Below are 25,094 nucleotides of genomic sequence, written 5' to 3' on the forward strand. Positions count from 1 at the left end.
ATTTCTTCAAGAGAAGCTTGCGTAGCCCATGCTGCTGATGTGGCAGAGCTACGTGTCGAGTGTCCGGTTATCCCTTGCGGGATCTGTTGACTCTTGGCTCTATATGCTTCTGTAATACAGTCACGCATCCACCGGCTGATGGATTGGGACGACACTCTGGAACCCATGTTTTGAGTAGAAAACGATACAAACAACGACTCAGACGTTCTGAATGGTTGTGTTCTGCGAATATAAATTTTTAGAACTCTTCGCACATCTAATTTGTGCCACATCAGTTCTGACGGATGTGTGCAGTGTGTACAAAAGTCCGGGATGACTATGTCCTGTGTCCTATGGAACCATGAATTTATTTTAGGTAGAAAAGATGGGTCTAATCGTAGTGTTACTCTGTCCTGGTGAAACTGACAGAGATCCAGACGCACTGATAAGGCTGAAATTTCTGATACCCGCCTAGCTGATGTGATAGCTACTAGGAAGGCCGTTTTTATTGACAAAAAGTGTAAGGAAATTGTTCTAAGTGGTTCGAACGGGGGCCTGTTAATGACTGTAATACTAGAGTCAAGTCCCAAGATGGGAATCTATGAATTTTCGCTGGGCAGATGTTTGAGGCCCCTTTTAAGAAGTCCCTAATCCAAGGATGTCTTGATAGGGGGCGGTCGAAGTCCCGGACTAAGATGGTAGATAAAGCCGCCACATGTCTCCTCAAAGTGTTGGGTGCGAGCCCTTTGTCCAGACCTGACTGGAGGAAGCTTAAAACTATGTCAGGAGAAGCAGACTGAGGATCAACTTTTTGTATTGTGCAAAAATTACAAAAGGTCGACCATGTGGCTTGATAAATATGTCTGGTGGAAGGTCGACGTGCTGCTTGTATGGTGGCAATGACCGTGTCTGGCAATTGGTGACGTCTTAGGCGATCCCTTTCAAGTGCCACATGGTCAGTTGCCACCACTGTGGCTCTGGGTGAAGGATGTCCCCTTGACTGAGAGAAATCCGTTGATCTGGGATCCGCCAATATGGGGAGATGGACAATTCCTTCAGGTCCGCGAACCAAGCTCGTCGAGGCCAATATGGAGCTATTAGTAGAATCTCGGCCTGTTCTTCCAGGATTTTTTGAATCACTCTCTGTATGATTCTGATTGGTGGGAATGCATAAAGTAGAGCTGTCGGCCACGACTGATGAAGAGCATCCACTCCCTCCGTTCCCGGAGACGGGAAACGGGAAAAGAATCGGGGGAGTTGTGTGTTCTGGGCTGTGGCAAAGAGGTCTATAACTGGAGTACCAAACCGGTTGCATATTTCCCGAAACAGACTGGAATCGAGATGCAATTCCGCTGGATCCACCGTTCCGCAGCTCAACCAGAACACTGGGTTCGTATCACGAAAAGTTTGTATGAAGAGGGGTTCGTAAGACGAGGTATCATTGTATTTATTGCAATTATAATTGATACCAAAAAAATCAAATAAGCACAGAAAAACGTTAATTTTTCTAAATGTTTGTTGCCTTCTCAAAATTTTAGAATTAGGGACTATCACTTTTATCCAGAAAAAATGTATGCATATGATCATAAAAGCCCAGTTCAACACCACACCTTTGAAAAAGAAAAACAAGAAATCCAAGAAGAAGCCAGAATGGTTGCACAAATATCTCTCTTATAAACCGAAAGACAAAAAGGACAAGTACAAAAAATGGAAAGAGGGACTCATAACTAAGGCAGAATATCAACAGATAGTCTGAATCTGTAAAGCTTAAGTCAGGAAAGCAAACACTCAGAATAAACAATGATATGCAACAAAAGTCAAAAACAATTTCTTTCAATATATAAATACAGTGTTCCCTCGATTTTCGTGGGGGTTACGTTCCAAGACCTCCCCCGAAAGTCGATTTTCCACAAAGTAGCAGTGCGGAAGTAAAACACCATCTGCGCATGCGCACCCTTTTTCCAAGGCCGCGCAAGGGCTTGAAGTTGGGGGCGGGGAGCGACGAAAGTGCGGAGGCTGGCAAAGATTGTTTTGAATGTTGGCTGCCCCCGCCCCCCCAGCGCCTCCGCCCCCCCCGCCGCTACCGCCCGCCCGCCCGATCCACCCCTCTCACCGGCTTTCTTCGGACATGGGTCCTCCTGCAGCAGCGCTGGCGGCTACGGCTTCTCATTCTCCTCATTCGGCCGGTAGCCGCTCTGAGCACTTTGAGAATGCCTGCCTCGCCCCTCTCACAGTCCCTTAGCTGAGAGCACTTTCGTCCCAGCTATCAGCGAGGGGGCTGCAGGAGAGGTGGGGGCAGGCGTTCTCACAGAGAGGGAGAGGGAGAAAGAGAGAGAGAGTAAGAGGGGGAGAGTGGAAGGTAGAGAGAGAGAGAAAAATGATAGAAAAAGGGAGAAAAAAGAGAAATGAGAAAATGATTGAAGCAGAGAATGACAGGAAATAAAGAGAAAGAGAGAGAGAAGTGACTCTTGGTGATGACGTATGACGTCATCGGGTGGGAAAAACTGGTATAGAAAAAAAACCGCGGAGTATTTTTTAATTAATATTTTTTGAAAAACCGTGGTATAGCGTTTCGCGAAGTTTGAACCCGCGAAAATCGAGGGATCACTGTAACAAGAAAAAAGTCAAGGAAACAGTTGATCCATTAAAGAAAGAAGATAGAGGAAGGGTAAGGAAGTAACAGGCAGTAGAGAGAAAGCAGAGATGTTTAATTCATTCTTTGGACCTGATGGATTATATCTTAGAGTTCTGAAGGGGCTGGCAGATATTATCCAAGAATCATTGTACCATATCTTTAAAAAGTCATGGAGCACCAAGGTTTGGAAAACAGCTGATGTGGTTCCCATTTTTTAAAAAAGAAAGAGAAAAAAAGGGTGGGGAACCAAACCCAGGAAACTATAGACCAATCAGCCTAACATCAATACCTGGAAAAAAATAATTAAAAAAAATAGGCCCGTGAACATCTAGAAACAAATAGTAGCCAGCAAGGGTTTGTTAAAAACAGATAATCTTATTTCGTTCTTTAACAGAGTGACTCAGTTAGTAGACCAATGAAATGCTGTGGATATAATAAATTTCAGCAAGACATTCGACAAAGTAAACTACAACCTACTTTTTGGTAAACTAGAGAAATGAAGGATAGACAGTATCACCACTAAATGGATTTGTAGCTGGCTAACAAACCATACTCAATGAATAGTCCTTAATGGTAGTAGATCTGCATGGAGTAGGGGGGGTACCATAAAGTTCCATCTTAGGCCCATTTTTCTTCAATATCTTCATACATGACAAGTCATCAAATTTGCAGTTGATACTAAGCTGGGAGGAATAGCCAACACCCAGAAGACAAGTTCAGGATCCAAAAAGATCTTGACAGACTTGAATGGGCCCTATCCAACATGAAATTTAATGTGGATAAAAGCAAGGTTTTATACCTAGGCAGGAAAAACTAAGGGTACAAATACAGATTAGGCAAAATTAGTCTCAAAAACTGCAACTGTGAGAGGGATATTGGGGTTCTAGTGGATGATCACTTAAACATGAGCTAGCAGTGTGCAGCAGCAGTCAAAAATACTAATATAATCACGGTTGTATAAATAGATGCATAGAATTAAAATCACATGAAGTATTAGTATTGCTTTATAAATCCTTAAGACTTAGTAATACTGCATTCAATTTTGGACACCACATTACAAAAAAGATGTTGAGACTTTGGAAAAAGTGCAAAGAAGAACTAAGAGGATTAAAGGCACGGAGACAAAAACATATGAAGAGTAGTTGCAGGAACTTATGACTAGTCTAGAAAAAAAGAAGGACTATCAGTGGGTTCATACTGATGTGGCTCTCTGGACCACACTGGTATGAACCCACCACTGCTGATATGTGAAAAAAGTGCCCAAACAGGCAAACCGGAAGTGCGTTTTCCCAAACGTCCACTTTGTCCGTTGGGGGATATTTTTGCCTCTGGGGTTTCAGGGAAGCTTCCCAGAAGTTTCCGGTCGACAAAACTGCCTTTCCAGAGGCCAAAAATCAGCTGGCCAGCGCGCACATGCGTGCTGCACATGACACAGGATAAAGTCTCACGTGCCCTCCCATGACTCTGCATGCCACCCGTGGCACACATACCATAGGTTCACCATCATGGGTATAGGGTCTCTTTCTTGAACAGCAGGTTTGACTAGACGACCTCCAAGGTGCCTTGTATTCTGATTCTTTTGAGTCTCTCACAAACCTCCTGTGTTGATACTGGAGGATTTATGGAGATTATTTGTATTCTTTCCACCATGTATCCTGTCCACACATCTAGAATGTTAATTAAGTGGAATCCTAGACCACAAACAAAAATGCTACATTACATTCAGGGAAAACATAGCTGTCTTCAAGTGCAAGATCAATGTCTATGCATCATTCTCTATTAAAGCTGAAGCCCACCATGCATTCACCTAAATCCCTAAAGGATTTAAAATAGATTTCCTGAAACTTCTGAATCAAGGTGTTCCTCCTTTTTCCAGCATGAGTAGCTCTATATCTAATCTGCAAATCCAAGGCTATAGTTCCATTAAAATTAATGAATACTAACAAAGAAATAACAAACAAGTGATGTATTATAATGGCTGAAGTGTTAAGTTCTGGGGAGATGTAAATCTACCATTAGTCAGGGAAATTCACTGGGACAATCCATCTCTCAGTCCAACATTTTTTACAGGTTTATTGTAGATAAAATGAAGAGGAACTTCATGAAATTTTCTTTGAACTCTTGGGGAAAAATTGGATCTAAAGGGAATAAAGAAATTCATAAGAAAGAACCTGCTAAAACAAATACCTCCCTAACCCACAATCTAAAATATAATCTAAAATATACATTACTACATTCTTCTTACCTCCATGTGAACATAGAGTTTTTCTGTGGTATCAGTTTGCTTTTCACAGAAGAGGCAGACTGCACAAACAGGATGTTCTTCCCAATCAGACCAGTCCCTATACAGGAACAATGCAAAGAACCATCTGTAACTGGCATTTTGGAATTGTCTAGAAAAGCTGTTGGCATGGAAACAAAATCTATTTTAACTCATCTATTCCTCCAAAAAGCAGAAACATGGAATTCTCCACCGCATGCTCAGAGAGTCCACTGTGGGTTGTTCTGTAGCCTCATTGGCAGGGACTGAGTTAAAAATTAACATATTTATTATGTCCCACCCACTACTGTTCCATTAGGTCAGTCTTAAAAACTCAGTCATAGTGTAGGGACTATGAGTTTCTTTCTCTCTTCACAGAGGATTTTCTTAGAAGGGATTTATTTATTTTATTTTATTTTTTATTTTCACAGATTAATTAACCTGTCTCTTCTCTCCCTTTTTTACAGGAGGAAGAGAGTTTTTCATCTTGAGATACTTGGGAGCCACTGCCCTCAGGGGTATTGTTCCCCAACTCTTAATCCCTGAGAGGCCACTGCTCTCTGGAGTATTGCCTTGAGGACAGAGATCACTGGATTGGGGCCCCTGACATCTGCGATCAGACCCTTCCCACTCCCCCCACTCCCCCCTGGGGCGCATATACCCAGCGAGCTGAGAGTACCATAAAAATTCACGAAGGATTGGCTTCTAAATGAAGGCTCCTCGACATTGAAGGCAATACCCAATGCAGGGAATCAGCTGTTCGTCGGCTCCCTTCCCGCTGTCAATCTTTGGCAGCAACGCGGGCGGACAAGCCAAGAACAAGAATCAATCTGGCGGCACTGCCGGAGTGGTTTCCTGCCGCCCAAAGTTGCGCCTGCCATTTTGGGGGTGTTTCCGGACCTAACAGCAAGCGTTTGAGGTGACTGTGCACCTCTGCCATTTTGGGGACTAAATTTTCCCGCCTAATTGGCGGCCGCCATTTTGGAAAGAACATTACCATGGAGAGTGGGTAGGTACCTAGACCTCTTGCCGGGGCCTCAACCAATTACAAGACATCATTTTGATGACGCGTTTTTTAGAAGACTCAGGGGCTCACTCACTTTGCCATTTTGTTACATCTCTACATCGTGAAATAGCTTCTTCTCATAGTAGAAAGCACCGTGAGTGTTACTATTCCCCTTTTATCATGTCTCAGCAACCACAAGTAAACCCCAGCGACCCTGCTGTTTCCTTGGTTGCTAAAGAAAAGGATAGAGGCCATAGCTCCAAATCCAAAAGCAAGAGCTCTCAGGCTTCAACAGCTTTAAAGGAGGCTGAGAAGAAAATCAAGGCCCTTGAGGCCCAGCTGGAAATTGCCAGAACTAGACCTGGGCCTAGTCCATCGGCCAGCACTATCCCACCTCATCAACAGGGCCCTTTAGCTTCAGCTACTCTCCCAATAATGGCCTTTGAGGAACTCACCCTCACTAGAAAAGGGGATCTGTCGCCAGACCGCCCACTAAGCATTCCCTTACCATCTGAAGGGGTTCAAAGGCCAGAGTGGATTAGGCCAATCTCTCAGCCCTAGCCTCAGCCATCTCAACCACAACCTGCAGCAGCTACCTTCACCCCAACTGAAGCAGGCCTCTGTGGCCCCATGGATAACTGGCAAACCATGTCTCCATCATTGCAGGACATGATAGCCTCTGCATACTCGCAATGTATCACGGTTCGCGCAACAACGGCCATTTCCATTACCATCCCATAATAGCCGTCAAGACCTTTGGGCCGCGCCAGCACCAGCACCGTCCTTACATGATTCTTTTCAGGAGGAACATGGACCAAGAGAAGTGACCACAGACCCGGAGGATGAGCTTTCTGAAGATGAAGCCAACTTACCTGAACAGCCGTCTCTTTTCAGAGTTCTACTGAACAAAGGAAAACTGACAGTTACTTTAGAGACCACTGAAAAGCTGGCAGGCCAAGCTGTGGCCATATTACCAGCAGCTAGACTGTTTAATGAGCCTCAGAAGGAATCAAAACACATTCCTTCAAAAGTTCCATTTTCTCAGAGAACATAAAGAGACCCTGGCAACATCCAGCTGCAGTCCTAGGGCCCTCAGCATTGGACCGGAGATTCTATTCCTTTGATCCGGACCTGGAGGCCCTACTTCAATACCCATCGGTGGATACACTTGTGACCGCGCTGGTATCTAATGCCCTAGTGGCGTCAGACATGGCGGGTGGCTTGAGGCCTGATGACAGAAAGACAGAGAACTTAACTAGAAGACTACATCAAATTTATTTATTTATTTATTTTATTTGTATGCCGCCCCTCTCTGCCTGGTCCTTAAGGGCAACATCAGCTGCATCCTTTTTTAATAGGGTCTCAATCCTGTGGCTGCAGGATATCCTCCCTAGACTTGGTCCAGAGGATACTCACCTCTGACAGGACATCAATAAACTCATTGCTGCCACCGAATTTTCTGCTGATGCCACCTTATCTGCAGCAAAATTTTCATCCCGAGCACTCGCAACCAATCTCTCTGCTCTTCACCTATTGTGGTTACGTTAATGGCAGGCAGACACAAAATCAAAGTGGCGACTGGCCACAGCTCCATACCAGGGGTACAAACTCTTTGGAGAGTCATTGGATACCATACTAATTGACGATAGAGACAAAAAGAAGGTGCTACCGAGGACGGCCAGGCGACAGGACAGACGGGGGGGGGTGTTCCTTATTTCCGAAGACAGCCCTTTTGGGCGGACCCCTCCACGACCATGCCCCCAGTTGCCAGATCCTATGGGCTTACACTCAAGTCATCCTACAGGTCTGAAAGAACCAGCTACGGAGATAGAAACCGCCAATTCCAACAGTCCTGTAGATCCTTCAGAGGTTCCAACAGGGATGGATATCGCAGACAGAAGTGACTCCGCACATGAGATTCCCACTGGTGGCCGCCTGCAGTTCTTCACCGACTCTTGGGGAACTATATCCACCAATGCTTGGGCGCCAAACAGATTCATGCAATATCCAATATTGACAGATTTACAAAAACAGGCTCTTCTATTCCAAGAAGTCCAACATCTTTTAGACATTGGAGCAATAGAAAAGGTACCAGCTGTGCAGCGGGGACAAGGATTCTACTCCATAGTTTTTGTGGTTCCCAAAACTTCCGGCAGGTGCCGCCTGATTCTGAATCTCAGACAGCTAAACATATACACCCGCTATGAAAGGTTCAAGATGCATTCCTTGCACACAATCCTTGCATCTATCCGACAACAGGATTGGATGACCTCCATAGATCTCAAGGAAGCGTATTTACATGTACCGGTCCACCCGCAACATCGATGCTTCCTCCGTTTCTGGATTGACGACCAGCACTTCCAGGACAGGGCAATGCCTTTCGGCCTGTCCTCGGCCCCAAGAACGTTCACCAAACTCTTGGACATCCTGACAGCCGACCACAGGACCCATTCCCTGCGCCTCTTAGCTTATCTGAATGATATAATCATCCTGTCCAGAAGCCCACAACAAGCCAGAAGGGATCTTGCATAAATGATAGAGTCCCTGGAGAGGGGTGGATTCCAACCAGATGCTTACTACACCTGGGTACCATGATAGGCACGTCAACCTGCAAAGTTTACCTCTCAACAGAGAGACAACAGAAAATTGTAGCAATGGTGAACTCTATACAACATTGCAGCAAAGTTCCCTTAGCATTCCTATCCCAGTTGCTAGGAATGTTCATCTCTTGCATAAACATTGTACCATGGGCTCGTCTTCACGCCTGCCCACTACAGTGGCGGCTGCTCCCGTTTCAAAGGGCACAGCTCATCCACTCCAAACAACTAACTGCAGAGGTCCGTCGCTCCCTTCCTTGGTGGACCTCCCCGGTCCTAACCAGGGGTTCACAATTCCTCTACCATCAAGAGGTGACCATTACCACAGATGTCAGCCTCTCGGTTGGGGAGCACACTCCAGATCCCAAGTCGCCCAAGGCCTATGGACAACAGAGGACTTGATAGACTTCAACATCAATCTTCTGGAGCTTCGAGTGGTGTTCAGAGCGCTACAGAGTTTCATGGACTTAGTAGAGGGACAACACGTCCTCATCTTGACAGACAAAGTAGCAACACTTGCTCACGTGAATCATCAGGGAGGCATGAAGTCGGGTCGTCTGATGCAGGAAGCCCATGCCCTCTTTACATGGGCAGAGTTACACCTGGCCTCGATTCACATGGAACACATTTCGGGAACTTCGAACATTCAAGCGGATTGGCTAAGTCGAAAGACTATCAATCCCGGAGAGTGGTCCCTGAACCCGGAGGTGTTTCAGGACATTGTGCATCGCTACTGCAATCCAGAGGTGGACTTATTCACATCACGCCACAACAACCAGGTTCCTCGGTTCTTCTGTTTTCCATCCCCGGGAGCCAAGCGAATCAATGCACTACTCTCGCCACGGTCAAGAGGACTACTATATGCTTTCCCTCCGGTCTACTTAATCCCCAGAGTAATCTCCAAGATTATCCTAGAACAAGCAGAGGTGCTTCTAGTCGCATCATACTGGCCCAGGCGTCCATGGTTCGCGGACCTGATGGACCTATCAATCTCCCCTCCATGGACCATCCCACACCACCGCTCTCCCTGACACAAGGGTCAATAGTCCACCCAGACCCTTGGTGGTGAAGACTTGTTGTGTGGCAATTGAAGGGGACAGCATGAGAAAGAACATCTTCCTGAAAATGTCATCCATACCATTCAAGCTGCTCGCCAACCATCAACAACTTGCACATATCAAGCAACTTGGGCAGCTTACTGTAGATTTCACAAAGCCCAAGGAGTAATACCTCAACTGTCTTCTGTACTTCATCTTCTAGACTTCCTACAGAAGGGTCTCGACGAAGGGTCGGCACCCAACACTTTACGTAGTCAGGTGGTGGCCATAGCCACGGTTCTTCGACCAGACCCTCTATGCCCAATTTCCCACCATCCGTGGATAAAGGACTTCCTCTGGGGGGCATCAAATCTGTCTCTACCAGTCATGCATCGCTTTCCATCCTGGGATCTGCCCTTGGTCCTACAAGCCCTTATAGGACCTCCCTTTGAGCCATTAAGGAAAATCTCGCTCCGGATCCTATCCATTAAGGTGGCCTTTCCGGTGGCCATCACTTCAGCGCGCAGTCTCAGAGTTGTCGGCATTATCAGTCCGTCCGGACCTCTGTGTCTTCCACCCTGAAAGGGTAACCCTGCGTTTAGACCCCTGTTTCTTGACCAAAGTCAACACAAGATTCCACCGGTCTCAAAACATAGTCCTCCCCGACTTTTGTACACATGGGTCACACCCGTCGGAGCTGCGATGGCACAAGGTCTGTAGGGCACTGAAAATATATGTATGTCGTACCGAGACTTTTAGGAAATCAGAGGTATTATTTATTTAATTTCTCCCAGCATCCATGGGTAACAGAGTATCAGGCAAGACAATCAACAGATGGATCCGTTCCTGCATTATGGAAACATACAAGACAAGCTCTACACCCTTACCGGCTCATGTCATGGCACTCCACCAGGAGCGCGGCCACTCCCGCTGCTTGGACCACACAAGCTCCAATCGAAGACATTTGCTCCCACGACCTTTATAAGACACTATCGTCTAGACTCATTTGCTTCAGCGGAAGCTGTCTTCGGACATGGAGTGCTGCAAAGGGTTTGTGCTCCGGCGCCCCTGGTACAGCCTCTCCCGCCCTAATTCGGTTTGCTTGGGTATACCCCACATTGGACTCTCCAAGCAGTGCAGTGCAATAGGACCGTTGAACTTACCTGAACGGTCTTCTCGATGCACTGCGAGGAGAGTCCAACCCCCCCCCCCCCCGGCTTATTTGGCCCAGGGGCTCACTCCCCATTACCTTCGTATTAATAGTTTAAAGTTCATAAAGTTAATAAAGTTTGGTTTCTTACACTATTCCTTCCTTTTTATTGACTGACCTAATGGGGCAGTGGTGGGAGGGACATAATAAATATGTTAATTTTTAACTCAGTCCCAGCCAATGAGGCTGCAGAACAACCCACATTGGACTCTCCTCGCAGTGCATCGAGAAGACTGCTCAGGTAAGTTCAATGGTCCTTCTGATCCCATCAGTCACCTGCAATCTTAAACTACTTCCTGTTCCATACCTGTCCCCAGGGGCTTTAGTTCCTCCTTCCTGCTCCTGAAGATACTCAGTTTTCTGTTATCACTGAGCAGGTTTAATCCATTCTAAGTTTGTTTGTTTGTTTATTTATTTATTTATTGGATTTGTATGCCGCCCCTCTCCGTAGACTCGGGGCAGCTAACAACAGTAATAAAGACAATCCAATATTCAAACAGTTAAAAACCCTTATTATAAAACCAAACATACATACAGACATACCATGCATAAAATTGTAAAGGCGTAGGGGGAAAGGGTATCTCAGTCCCCCCATGCCTGGTGGCAGAGGTGGGTTTTAAGAAGTTAACAAAAGGCAAGGAGGGTGGGGGCAATTCTAATCTCTGGGGGGAGTTGGTACCAGAGGGCCGGGGCCACCACAGAGAAGGCTCTTCCTCTGGGTCCCGCCAAGCAACATTGTTTAGTTGACGGGACCCGGAGAAGACCCATTCTGTGGGACCTAACTGGTCGCTGGGATTCGTGTGGCAGAAGGCGGTCCCTGAGATAATCTGGTCCGGTGCCATGAAGGACTTTATAGGTAATAACCAACACTTTGAATTGTGACCGGAAACTGATCGGCAACCAATGCAGACTGCGGAGTGTTGGTGTAACATGGGCATATTTGGGAAAGCCCATGATTGCTCTCGCAGCTGCATTCTGCATGACCTGAAGTTTCCGAACACTTTTCAAAGGTAGCCCCATGTAGAGAGCATTACAGTAGTCGAGCCTCAAGATGATGAGGGCATGAGTGACTGTGAGCAGTGACTCCCGGTCCAAATAGGGCCACAACTGGTGCACCAGGCGAACCTGGGCAAATGCCCCCCTTGCCACAACCGAAAGATGTTTCTCTAATGTGAGCTGTGGATCAAGGACGCCCAAGTTGCGGACCCTCTCTGAGGGGGTCAATGATTCCCCCCCCAGGGCGATGGACGGACAGATGGAATTGTCTTTGGGAGGCAAAACCCACAGCCACTCCGTCTTAACCGGGTTGAGTTTGAGTCTGTTGACACCCATCCAGACCCCAACAGCCTCCAGGCACTGGCACATCACTTCCACTGCTTCACTGACTGGACAAGGGGTGGAGATGAAAAGCTGGGTATCATCTGCATACTGATGATACCTCACCCCATGCCCTTGGATGATCTCACCCAGCGGTTTCATGTAGATATTGAATAGCAGTGGGGGAGAGGACCGACCCCTGAGGTACCCCACAAGGGAGCAACCTAGAGGTCGACCTCTGACCCCCCACTAACACCGACTGCGACCGACCGGAGAGGTAGGAGGAGAACCACTGAAGAACAGTGCCTCCCACTCCCAACCCCTACAGCCGGCGTAGGATACCATGGTCAATGGTATCGAAAGCCGCTGAGAGGTCAAGAAGCACCAGGACAGAGGACAAGCCCCTGTCCGGGCCCGCCAGAGATCATCCATCAGCACGACCAAAGCAGTTTCCATGCTGTAGCCGGGCCTGAATCCTGACTGCTGAGAGCCTAGATAATCGGCTTCTTCCAAGGACCGCTGGAGCTGGAGCGCCACCACCTTCTCAACAACCTTCCCCATAAAGGGAAGGTTGGAGACTGGGCGACAGTTATTGAGAATGGCTGGGTCCAGGGAAGGCTTCTTGAGGAGGGGGCGTACAAGTGCCTCCTTGTAGGGATCCGGGAAGGACCTCCTCCCCAAAGAAGCGTTGACAATCTCCTGGACCCAGCTCCGTGTCACCTCCCTACTGGCCGAAACCAGCCAGGAGGGACACGGATCCAGTATTTGGAGGAGACAGGAGCACAGAGAGGAATCCATCTCAAATAGGGGCACATGTCCATCCAAGGACAAATCCACATCTGAAACACAGAGCATCACTGGTGAGATTTAGATTGCTTGTATTTATTAATTGTTATGTTCAGCAGTAATTCAATACTGCCTATCTTGTATTTAGTTTTCATTGTATGTATTCCTAATTTTCCAGTTTCACCATATAGAATAGAATAGAATAGAATTTTATTGGCCAAGTGTGATTGGACACACAAGGAATTTGTCTTGGTGCATATGCTCTCAACGTACATAAAATAAAATATACATTTGTCAAGAATCATGTTGTACAACACTTAATGATTGTCATAGGGGTCAAATAAGCAATGAAGAAGCAATATTAATAAAAATCTTAGGATGTACGCAACAAGTTATTGTCATACAGTCAACATGGGAGGAAATGGGTGATAGGAATGATGAGAAAAACTAGTAGAATAGAAGTGCAGATTTAGTAGAAAGTCTGACAGTGTTGAGGGAATTATTTGTTTAGTAGAGTAATGGCGTTCGGGAAAAAACTGTTCTTGTGTTTAGTTGTCTTGATGTGCAGTGCTCTGTAGCGACGTTTTGAGGGTAGGAGTTGAAACAATTTGTGTCCAGGATGTGAGGGGTCAGTAAATATTTTACCCGCCCTCTTTTTGACTCGTGCAGTATACAGGTCCTCAATGGAAGGCAGATTGGCAGCAATTGTTTTTTCTGCAATTCTGATTATCCTCTGAAGTCTGTGTCGGTCCTGTTGGGTTGCAGCACCAAACCAGACAGTTATAGAGGTGCAGATGACAGACTCAATGATTCCTCTATAGAACTGAATCAGCAGCTCCTTGGGCAGTTTGAGCTTCCTGAGCTGGCGCAGAAAGAACATTCTTTGTTGTTCTTTTAATAAAACATCCAGATCTATGCACACAATCTGTTTTATTGGATGATAGGTGGGTTTTGCTGCACAGACTAACATATAGCGAGGATATCATTAAAAAAATAAAATGAAAGATATTAAATTGTCCCTTTATAACCTGACTATCCCAATTCATTTCTATTCCCCATAATTACTGTTCATACTTGAAAATGTAAAAAATCTCACTTTTTATTTTTTTAGTGACTGCTATTTCGTCTATCATTATCATCTTATCAACCCTAAAGAATCCCAAGTTACTAGCCCATAAATATGAAACAAAAATTCCACATACTCTTCTTGACTGTGGAACAATTCTCGGTCATCTTCTGACTGAACCTGTTCCCAGGACTTCCCAAATTCCTGAAAAAAATAAAATAAAAATGCGTTAAGCCAACTAAATTTTTTAGATTTATTCAGAAAGAGCAGACATTCTAAGTTAGAAATTGAAACTCTCAGCAATCTTTCCCCTTGTTGATATCTACTGAAGAACTTGAATGCTGCAACTTAGTAACATCTTAACAGTTGCAGGTTTACCTTTATTTAATCTAAGTTTTGAGTGTACCTTATCTGATGGGGTATTTAAGATAAAGTAATTTTATAGTCTTATATGTAAAATATTAATTCATTCAGTTGGAAATGTATTCTTGTGAAAAGAACTCAAATGTAAGGAAATATGGGATTTCATCAAGAGTCAATAGCAAACATGACAATCCCTTAAAAGAACTGAATTTTGACCCATATCAGTTTTATTATGGAACCTAAATCAAGTTCATTTCTTAGGTTTACTGGATTTGTAATGACTGTATTCCTGACTCATACGAGAAATTTCCATGATTCCAAAAAAAGTCCTAATAATACTCCTAGCAAGCTAGAAAAATATGAGAATCTGCAAGAATTGAGCAGTTTCCTATATTTCCCAGTACAACTTATTTCTAAACAAAGTTTTGTTTCTCTTTTTAAAGAGAAGCACGTAAATATATAAAAAGAAAGTGTGAAGTAAAGAAGCCAGATAAATAGAAGATTTATATATATACCAGGTTGCTTCTTTTTCTTTCCATTTTTGCTATTCTTGTGTTTCTCTCTCTCTTTTTTTGTAGGAATCACGAAAGGAAACATTGTAACAATAACAATCAAAGGATACAAAACAATAAACTGGACTATATTAAAGGTTGAGGGGTTTTTTCTTTTTTGGCTGGACTGCTTTTTGTTTTTCCCTTTTGCTTCTTTTTTGTACACTTAAGTAAAGACAATATTAGAAGATAATTTTTTTTACCCTTCTCCTTTCTTTTTTTAATAGACTTGTCATGTATCCCCATTATGAGTAATTACTAATGATTTTTCTTTTTCCTCTTGGCTTTTTCTCTTTTTGATTTTTGACTACCCCATATATACATAAATTTATTCTCCTCCCTTTTTTCATATATGTGTGTGTGTGTGTGTGTGTGTGTGTGAAATGTTTTTAGCTGGAATTTTAAAATTAAGGGAGACTAGGATGGTCCCATTTCGGCCTTGTTCTGGCCTCATCAGCTAGCCACACCCTTTCCTTACTGGGATTCGATCTGGTGAACTCTGCCTTGTAAAGCAGAGAAAAAGCCAAAATGGGGCCATCCTAGTCTCCCTTAATTTTAAAATTCCAGCTAAAAACATTTAACACATACAGAATATAGTTGTCGGCTATAAATATATTAACTGCCTTGAAGTGGCCCTGGGTTGGGCCTAGAGGCAAAAAGGAGCTGTGACGTTCCTTAAAATATACCAGGGTGATCCGACATAAAAAACATATAGCCCCTCCCTGGTACAGAGCTGGAAGGGATCTGATCTGATAGCTCAAACTGCTAGTTCTCTGCTTTACAAGGCAGAGTTCACCAGATCGAATCCCAGTAAGGAAAGGGTGTGGCTAGCTGATGAGGCCAGAACAAGGCCGAAATGGGACCATCCTAGTCTCCCTTAATTTTAAAATTCCAGCTAAAAACATTTAACACATACAGAATATAGTTGTCGGCTATAAATATATTAACTGCCTTGAAGTGGCCCTGGGTTGGGCCTAGAGGCAAAAAGGAGCTGTGACGTTCCTTAAAATATACAAGGGTGATCCGACATAAAAAACATATATATATATATATACCAATATATATATACCAGGGTGATTCGACATAAAATGTAATCCTTCCCTGGTACAGAGCTGAAGGGATTGGATACTGTAGCCTAGAGGATAATTCTCTGCCTTACAAGGCAAAGGTTGCAGGTTCAAGTCCCAGTGGGTATGGCTAGCTGATGAGGCCAAAATAAGGCCGAAATAGATCTATCCTAGTCTCCCTTAATTTTCAAATTCAGCTTAAAAATGTGACATATATATATATATATATATATATATATATATATATATATATATATATATATATATATTTGTTTTCGTAAATTTTCACGGGTATATGTATGTAGATTGTTCTGAGTTCGGGTTTTGCCCTGTGTAATATTTTGCATGTTTATGCGACGTTTCGGTGAAATCACATTCAACATCATCAGGCTGAAGTTTCCAAGCTTCGTGCTGTTGTAAAATGGAATGTTTGCAACTGTCATTTCTTCCTAGTATATAGTGTGGGGGTGGAGATTTGGTTTGAATGTAGCAAATAGATTGGGTGATTATGTTTCAGTGATCTGATTGGTTGGTGTAATCATAATTATTAGAAGGATTGACATGATGATTTTTATGAAGTGTTTTTTTGTTTAAGGCTGGTTTCCAAATTTCAAAATTCCAAATTCCAGAACCAAACGCTTAGCTGACCATGAGCACTTAAAAACTGAATTGAACAAACTCAAAGATGTATTAATTTCTAATGGATTCGAAGAGAAAACAATCACAAACCTAATCAAAAAAGAGACACCCCCCAAAAAACAAGATCAAGAACAGGACAATGGTACCACCATCCTCCCTTACATCAAGGGCACCACAGACAAAATTAGTAAAATTCTGCACAAACATAACATCAAAACTTCATTTTGCACCAACCAAAAAATATCTAATATCCTAAGGAGCCCCAAAGATAAAATCCAATTGGAATACCATGGAATCTATGAAATCCCTTGCAAAACATGTGCAGCCACATACATTGGACAAACCAACCGAAGAGTGAGCCAACGCATTGCAGAACATGTGAATGCAGTTAAAAAAGAAGAAAAGACTTCCTCCCTTGTCCAGCACATTAAAAAAACAGGGCACGAAATTAACTTTGAAAAAACTAAATTATTTCACAAAACAGAGAATTTATATAGAAGAATTGCTCTAGAAGCCATAGAAATTGAGAAGAGCCCCCTTTGCATAAATAAAAGAGATGACACGTCCCGCCTACCAGAAATTTGGAAACCAGCCTTAAACAAAAAAAAACACTGCATAAAAATCACCATGTCAATCCTTCTAATAATTATGAATTTGGAATTTTGAAATTTGGAAACCAGCCTTAAACAAAAAACAGTTCATAAAAATCACCATGTCAATCCTTCTAATAATTATGATTATACCAACCAATCAGATCACTGAAACATAATCACCCAATCTATTTGCTACATTCAAACCAAATCTCCACCCCCACACTATATACTAGGAAGAAATGACAGTTGCAAACATTCCATTTTACAACAGCACGAAGCTTGGAAACTTCAGCCTGATGATGGTGAATGTGATTTCACCGAAACGTCGCATAAACATGCAAAATATTACACAGGGCAAAACCCGAACTCAGAACAATCTACACACACAGACACACACATATGTACATATATATATATGTTCTCTTCCTCCCTTCCCTTTTTGAGTGTTTATATGTACTTTACATATATATTCATTTAGTAATTTAAGATTGTTTAAGAATATTAATTAAATTAATTAAATATTTATGAAGAAATATATATTAGAAATACTTAAGCATTGATATAAGTTTAAGATTGTTAAAGAAGATTTAAACAATTAAGTATTTAAGAAAATAGACTTCTGGGGGAGGCACGAGTCGTGCCGGGAGGACGGGGATAGAGCTCCGTCCCCGTCTCTCCCTTTTTCTCATTGGGAGATCGCCGGTTGTGGTTTGATCGAGCCTGGAGGGCTCGATCTTGAACAGGGGGTCGCCTAGTCCCGAGGGGTGGATCGCCACCGCCACGGAGGGGGAGGATAACTCCGCAGCCCCAATGATGGAAAACCGTGCCTCCGTTCCAGCTGGGACGCGGCCATAGCGGCTTCCTCACGAAGGTGGGAGCATTAAAAAGCTAAAAGAAGTCAATAGGATAAAGATCATCCGAAAAGAAGAAAATAGGCACAGAATAAGGTATACTCTTTTGGATTTCATTACATTAAAAGAATAAAAGGAAAGATCTTGGAATAAAAAAGGTGAACAAGGAAAAGTTTTTTTTTCTTTAAGTACATATCCTTGGGCATAAACTTAAGTCATAAACAGATCTACTTTCTTTACTCTTCCCCCCCCCCTTTAACTATCTACCATTTTTATAATTAAACAATATTTGGAGAAAAATATACCCCTTAATATCTAACATCCCTGGAAGAAATAATGAATTGAATTTGTAATAGGGGATGAAATCTAAACAAAAGGGGAATCTAATCGATTGAAAACACCAAGTTTCTAGTGTTTCCGGTTTTTAAAAAAGGATGTATTTTTAAAGAATACTATGCACTATCTGGATTAAAAAGAAAAATAAAATTTAAAATATCCTAAGAAAATATATATTTTGATCAATTTTTCAATTCTTAACCTAATTCAACTAAATTTTCCTGTATAAAACGGATTTTACTGAACTGGAAGTATTTGCAGAGGGACTATTTTACAAACGGCAATAGTGTAAGAATCTAATAGACGAAACGGACCAATGATTTTTCTTTACTTTTAATATTTCTCTTTATTCCCTGTACCTTTTTTCTTGTGGATTGCGGACCGTGGATTTGGACAGAGGATTTTGGTACAATATTAAACCAATTTTTGGAACTTTGCTTTTTCAAAAGATTAAAAAACAATTGCGAACTTGAGAACTTAAAAACAGAACAAAGCATAGTAGTTAAGGATCCAAGAACGATCTGAGAAAGACAAATCTTGAAAATTCTATTTTTGCTTTTCTATTTTTTCCTTTTATCATCGTTGGAATTAGTTATATTGAACATTTTACTCAAGGGGGTTTTACGCATGCGTCGAGGAGAGTAGACGCTCCGCTGAACGCTCCTCAAATGAGAAAATAAACATTGGATTTTAAGCCCCATTGAAACTCTTGGAGTCTCAAATAAATTGGACTAAGCAAAAAAGTTAAAACTTTGGAACCTGAAAATACCTTGGGCTTATCGAAGGAGAGCAGAAACAACGTGAAAACAGCCTACATTCGGAACTGTGAGTAAACGATAAGTTAAGAGGAGGAGGGAAATGGCGGAAGCAGTCGGAGTAGAGCTCACAGAGAGAATGGACACTTTGATGAAAACTTTTGTCATGGTCGGTCAGCAGTTGAAAGAAATACAAGAGGTGGTGGTTAAGACCGAGACTGAGTTGCAAAAAGTAAAAATAGAACAGCAAGAAGTGAAAAAAGAACAGCAAGCCCAGGGTATTAGGGTTTTAAAGATAGAAGAAGGAAGGGAACAGGACCGCCAACGCATAAATATGCTGGAAGATAGATTAAGAAGAGCAAACTTGCGTCTGAGAGGGTTTAAAGCAGATTTTGCCGATGGCAGAAATATGATCCAAAATATTCAGCAATGGTTTAAGGAGTATAAGATTGAAATTCACGATCATCAAATAGAACGTGCACACTGGGTTTTTGGAGCGCAAAGAGACGGGAATCAACAAGACATCGTAATCAAATTCCTCTCAGAGAGAACAGCCGAAACAGTCAATAAAGAGCAAAGGAAAATTACTAACCTCAGTTTTAAAGGAGCCTTGATCCGGGTTTTGAAAGATTTGTCGGTGCAAACTTTGCAAGCAAGGAGCCAGATGCGTCCGATTGCAGAAGCTTTGTTCAAGGGAAATATTCGTTTCAGCTGGCAATATCCGGCCATTATAATGCTTTTTCAAGAGGGGAAAATGTATCCAGCAAAGTCGTTGGAGGAGATGCTGGTAAAACTTGGTTTGAATCCAGATTTAAAGCAACAGGCAGAAAAAGCAACAGAGGCGATTGAAGAGGGGGGTAAAACAGGAGGAGAGGGGGTTAAAAATATTTTTGAACTCCTGCAATCAACATTCCCCATTAAGGAATTTGAACTGAAAAGGCAAGCCCTCTTGGAGAAAGAGAAAGAACCACCAGATTCTTTCAAAATGGAGACTAGAGTCTCGAGGCAAAAAAAAGAAATGAAACGTCTGTAAAATGTTTTTGTTCTGTTTGTTTTATATAGTAAGAAAAAGGCTAAGGTTTGGTCCTGATTCAATTTAATATCTGTTTTAACTTTAATCAAATTAAGGGAGACTTGGGGAGGGGAGCGTGGGGTTTTATTTCCTTTTTTTAAAGAAAGGGTGTTGGGGGGGGAGCAACAGTTTCGGTGGAACCGTGCCCCCCAATGGTGCCTGACCAAAACAGCGGATTTCCCCCCCGCTTTTCTCGGGGGGAGGCACCTGGGTGGGAAGATTCTTTTATAAAAATGAAGAACTTAACAGAACTCTGGGTTACAGGAGGGAGAAATGTTAAATGGAAATATTAAGAGTGATCAAACAATTATGGCATTAAATATAAACGGTCTTGTATCGCCTCTAAAAAGGCACAGACTATTGAAATTAGTGAAAGAAAATCATGTGGATTTTTTATTTCTTACTGAAACCCATAAGGGACGGAAAAGAATGGATAAACTGATAGACAGCAATGAATGGGAAGGTATTTTTGAATCTAGAGGGCAAACAAATAGTAGGGGAGTAGCCATATTAATAACCATATTAATAAATCAAAGAAACTCATTTCAGGTGATACAAACAAAAGGGGACAAAGAAGGAAGGTTATTATTTGTAAAAGGAAAAATAAATCAAATGATAATAACACTAGCGGTAATATACCTCCAAATGTAAATGCCAAACAATTTATTATGAATGCAAAACGTAAATTGGATTTATTTTCAGAAGGGATGGTGATATTTGCTGGGGATTTCAATGTAGAAATAATGGCTAATAACAAAGAAAAGAAACAATTAAATTTAAATAGATTCAATATGATAGACCTACATGCTGATAATTCAAATAGAGGAACATATTATTCTGTAAGACATAATAAGTTTAGTTGTATTGACTATATACTTATGAATAAAACAGGAAATATTCAAATTAAAAAACCAGAAATTAAATGTAATTGGATATCTGACCATGCACCCATAACAGCAGTCATAAAAATAGACTCCATTAGTAGACAAAGAATTTGGAGATATAACACAATTGTTTCAGTAAGCGAAAAAAATAAGGAAAAAATTCAGAGAGATATTCAGGAATTTTATAATATAAATGAAAACGGTGAAATGAGGCAATCAGTTATTTGGGACACGAAGAAAGCAGTTATTAGGGGTAATTTAATCAGTATGGAGTCTTATATTAAAAAAAGTTGGGGAATGGAAAGGGAAAAAAGAATAAGGGAAATAGAATTAATAAGAGAAGATTTAAGAATAACAAGAAATAAATAATGGAATGATTTGTTAAAACTTAAACAAAGACAATTAAAGGATATAGAGGAAGAACAATGGAATAATATGAGAATGACAGTAAAATAGAGAATAGAAATACGGGGGAGGAAATCAGCAAAACAAGGTGAATTATCTCAAAAAGAGAAAAGAAAAATTAATAATAAATGGTTTAAGAGACAAAAATGGAGTAATGAAATATAGTAATAGAGAGCTAGAAAGTGTAATGAGATAATTTTATGCAAAATTGTATGAAAAAGAACATGTTGTTACAAGATATAGAGGTTAAAGAAAGGTTGAATGAAGAAGAAAGACAAATGTTAAATGCAAATATAACAAGGGATGAAATAATTTAAGTGGTAAAAGGGTAAAGCACCAGGCCCTGATGGATTTACAGGAGAATAGTACAAAACATATATAGAAATTTTGCTACCGCATTTGGAGAAATTGTATAATAATGTCCTCACAACATTAGATGTTCCACAAACATGGAAGAAGTCTGAAATTGTAACAATTCCTAAACCAGATCGAGATTTAAAAGAACCCGGTTCCTACCGCCCAATTAGTCTACTAAATCAAGATTATAAAATCTTTATGAAAATTTTAGCAAATAGATTGGAAAATATATTACCAAGAATAATTGGAAAGGATCAGTATGGATTTATAAAAGGAAGAAGAATATATCAACCCATTAGAAATATAGTGAATGTGCTGCACCATGTTACTGGAACTAAAAGGAAAATGGGACTATTAAAGCTAGATGTTTATAAAGCTTTTGATAAAATAAATCATGATTATTTATTCCAACTATGTAATAGTTGGAATATGGGGAAAAGGTTTTGTCAAGTAATAAAAGAAATATACAGTGATCCCTCGAGTTTCACGATCTCGATCTTCGCGAAATGCTATATCGCGATTTAAAAAAAAATAATTAAAAAAAAACCACTTCCGCGTTTGGCTTCGGGACTCAGCTCGGAAGCGGCGCGGCTGTTTTAAAAGGTCGCAGCCGGCCTGGGGGGCTTCCCAGCACCCCCCGAACCCCCAACCTGCGTCTTACCGGCCACCCACGCAAAGGGGAAATTCCGGCTCCTCGCTGATGCCCGCCGCTCGCCCGCCCGCCAGCAAGAGCGGGAAGACCCAGGGAAGGTTCCTTCGGCCGACCAACAGCTGATCTGCTCGGTAGCGCAGCAGCAGCGAGGAGCCGAATCGGGGTTTCCCCTTTGCGTGGGCGGCGGGGAACGCAAACTCCACCATCTACGCATGCGCGGCCATAGAAAAAAGGGCGCGCATGTGCAGATGGTGTTTTTACTTCCGCAACCCTACATCGCGAAAAATTGATTATCGCGAGGGGTCTTGGAATGGAACCCTCGCGATAATAGAGGGATCACTGTATAAGGAAAATATAGCCTATGTCAGAGTAAATGGAAATAGAACGGAGAAGATAGAAATAAATAATGGAACCAAACAAGGATGCCCCCTATCCCCAATGCTTTTCGCAATGGCAATTGAAACATTAGCTAATAAAATTAGAAAAGACAAACAATGGAAGGGATATCAAATAGGGAATATGGAATTAAAATTAAACATATTTGCAGATGATACTATAATAATTACAGAAACACCAGTAGATATGATTAAGAGAATGATTATAATACTTTAGGAGTTCAAAGACCAATCAGGATTAAGAGTAAATATGGAAAAATCAGAAATCATTTGTTTAAATACCGGGCCTAAAGAACAAATTGAAATACGGAAAGTATCAGGTTTAAAACTGGGGAATAAGAAAATGAAATATTTAGGAGTATGGTTATTAAAAAAACCGGGAAAAATTGTGGAATTTAATTATAATCTAATATGGAAAAAAATTCAGAAACAAATTAAGAATTGGGGAAATAAAAATTTGAGAAGATTGGCTAGAGTAAGAGCATTAAAAATGATGATTATCCCAAAAATGTTATATATATTACAGGTAATGCATGGAACCTTCCCAATAAGGAAATTAAAAGAATACTAAATTAAATGCTTGGATAGAAGGTAATAAAAGATCAAGAATTTAAAAAAATGGTTGATAGGCACAGAAGGCGAGGGAGGTTGGGGAAATCCAAGTCTGGAGTACTATAGGGATGCATATCAAATAGATTAATGGAATTACAATTATTAGAAGAGACACCATGGGTAGAATTAGAGAAATAAATTAATGATATTAAGAATCAAGAATTATTATTTAGGAAATGGAATAAGAAAGAAAGAAATAGATTAATGGACCCAACTAAAGCGATTATAGAAAGTTGGATGAAATGGCAAGATAAACTAAAAATGACAAATTCTAAATTAGCAACGCTGCATGTGATAAATATAAAGAAAGAAAGTAACCTCACAAAGATAATTTGGAAATTAAGGGGAAAAGGTATACAGAGAATAGAACAGTTATATGAAAAGGATGGAAGGATCAATAGAAATGAAATAGAGAGATGCCTTGGACAACAAAATTGGTTACAAGTTAATGCAATAAATACGTATTTAAGTAAAAAGGAAAATATAGAAATATTCCTCAAACAAGAAACAAATTTAGAGAAGATATTAAGGGAAAAGAGTAAGAATATAAAAGCGCAAGCAGGTAATATATATAAGGAATTATTACAAGCAGAGGAACAAGTAATAAAAGGACTGACGAAATATTGGCAGGATGAGTTAGAAATTGATGAATGGGATATGGAAGGCATAATTGAAAATATCAAAAGAATTAAAAATACAAGGATAAGAGAAATGAGAAGAAAAATTTTACACAAATGGTATTATACACCAGTACAATTAGCACGCTTTCAAACGATGATGAAAGGGAATTGTTGGCATGGATGTAAGGAAAAAGGAGTACAGTGATCCCTCGAGTTTCGCGATCTCGAGCTTCGCGAAACGCTATATCGCGATTTTTAAAAAAATATTAATTAAAAAAAAACCACTTCCGCATTTGGCTTCGGGACTCAGCTCGGAAGCGGCGTGGCTGTTTTAAAAGGTCGCAGCCGGCCTGGGGGGCTTCCCAGCACCCCCCCGAACCCCCAACCCGGGTTCGGGGGGGTGCTGGGAAGCCCTCCAGGCCGGCTGCGACCTTTTAAAACAGCTGCGCCGCTTCCCAGCTGAGTCCTGAAGCCAAACGTGGAAGTTTGCCTTTGGCGTTTGGCTTCAGGACTCAGCTCGGAAGCGGCGCGGCTGTTTTAAAAGGTCGCAGCCGGCCTGGGGGGCTTCCCAGCACCCCCCCAAACCCCCAACCCGGGTTCGGGGGGTTTCTGGGAAGCCCCCCAGGCCGGCTGCGACCTTTTAAAACAGCCGCGCCGCTTCCGAGCTGAGTCCTGAAGCCAAACGCCAAAGGCGAACTTCCACGTTTGGCTTCAGGACTCAGCTGGGAAGCGGCGCGGCTGTTTTAAAAGGTCGCAGCTGGCCTGGGGGGCTTCCCAGTACCCCCCCGAACCCCCAACCTGGGTCTTCCCGGCCACCCACGCAAAGGGGAAACCCCGGCTCCTCGCTGATGCCCGCCGCTCATCTGCCCGCCAGCAAGAGGGGGAAGACCCAGGGAAGGTTCCTTCGGCCGCCCAGCAGCTGATCTGCTCGGTAGCGCAGCAGCAGCGAGGAGACGAATCGGGGTTTCCCCTTTGCGTGGGCGGCGGGGAACGCAAACTCCACCATCTACGCATGCGCGGCCATAGAAAAAAGGGCGCGCATGTGCAGA

At 42.2% G+C, this 25,094-nt stretch overlaps 1 protein-coding gene across 2 annotated transcripts in view; it reads right to left on the reverse strand.

Annotated features, from left to right (window-relative positions):
* The window catches only part of ZNF277 (zinc finger protein 277), a 306,252-nt gene that overhangs the window by 16,563 nt on the left and 264,595 nt on the right, over positions 1-25,094 (reverse strand). Inside the window, exons 8-10 of one of the 2 annotated variants that reach the window (XR_011559472.1) lie at positions 14,030-14,097; positions 4,860-4,956; positions 4,628-4,752 (exon numbers count right to left, since the gene is read on the reverse strand). Coding sequence is in view for 1 of the 2 variants with exons in the window: in XM_070755514.1 (XP_070611615.1) it covers positions 4,860-4,956; positions 14,030-14,097 (165 nt within the window). In the remaining variant the exon portion in view is untranslated. The remainder of the gene's footprint in view (positions 1-4,627; positions 4,753-4,859; positions 4,957-14,029; positions 14,098-25,094) is intronic. The other variant, XM_070755514.1, reaches the window with a different exon arrangement.

Source organism: Erythrolamprus reginae, chromosome 6 (assembly GCF_031021105.1).
Source record: "Erythrolamprus reginae isolate rEryReg1 chromosome 6, rEryReg1.hap1, whole genome shotgun sequence".
NCBI lineage: Eukaryota > Metazoa > Chordata > Lepidosauria > Squamata > Dipsadidae > Erythrolamprus > Erythrolamprus reginae.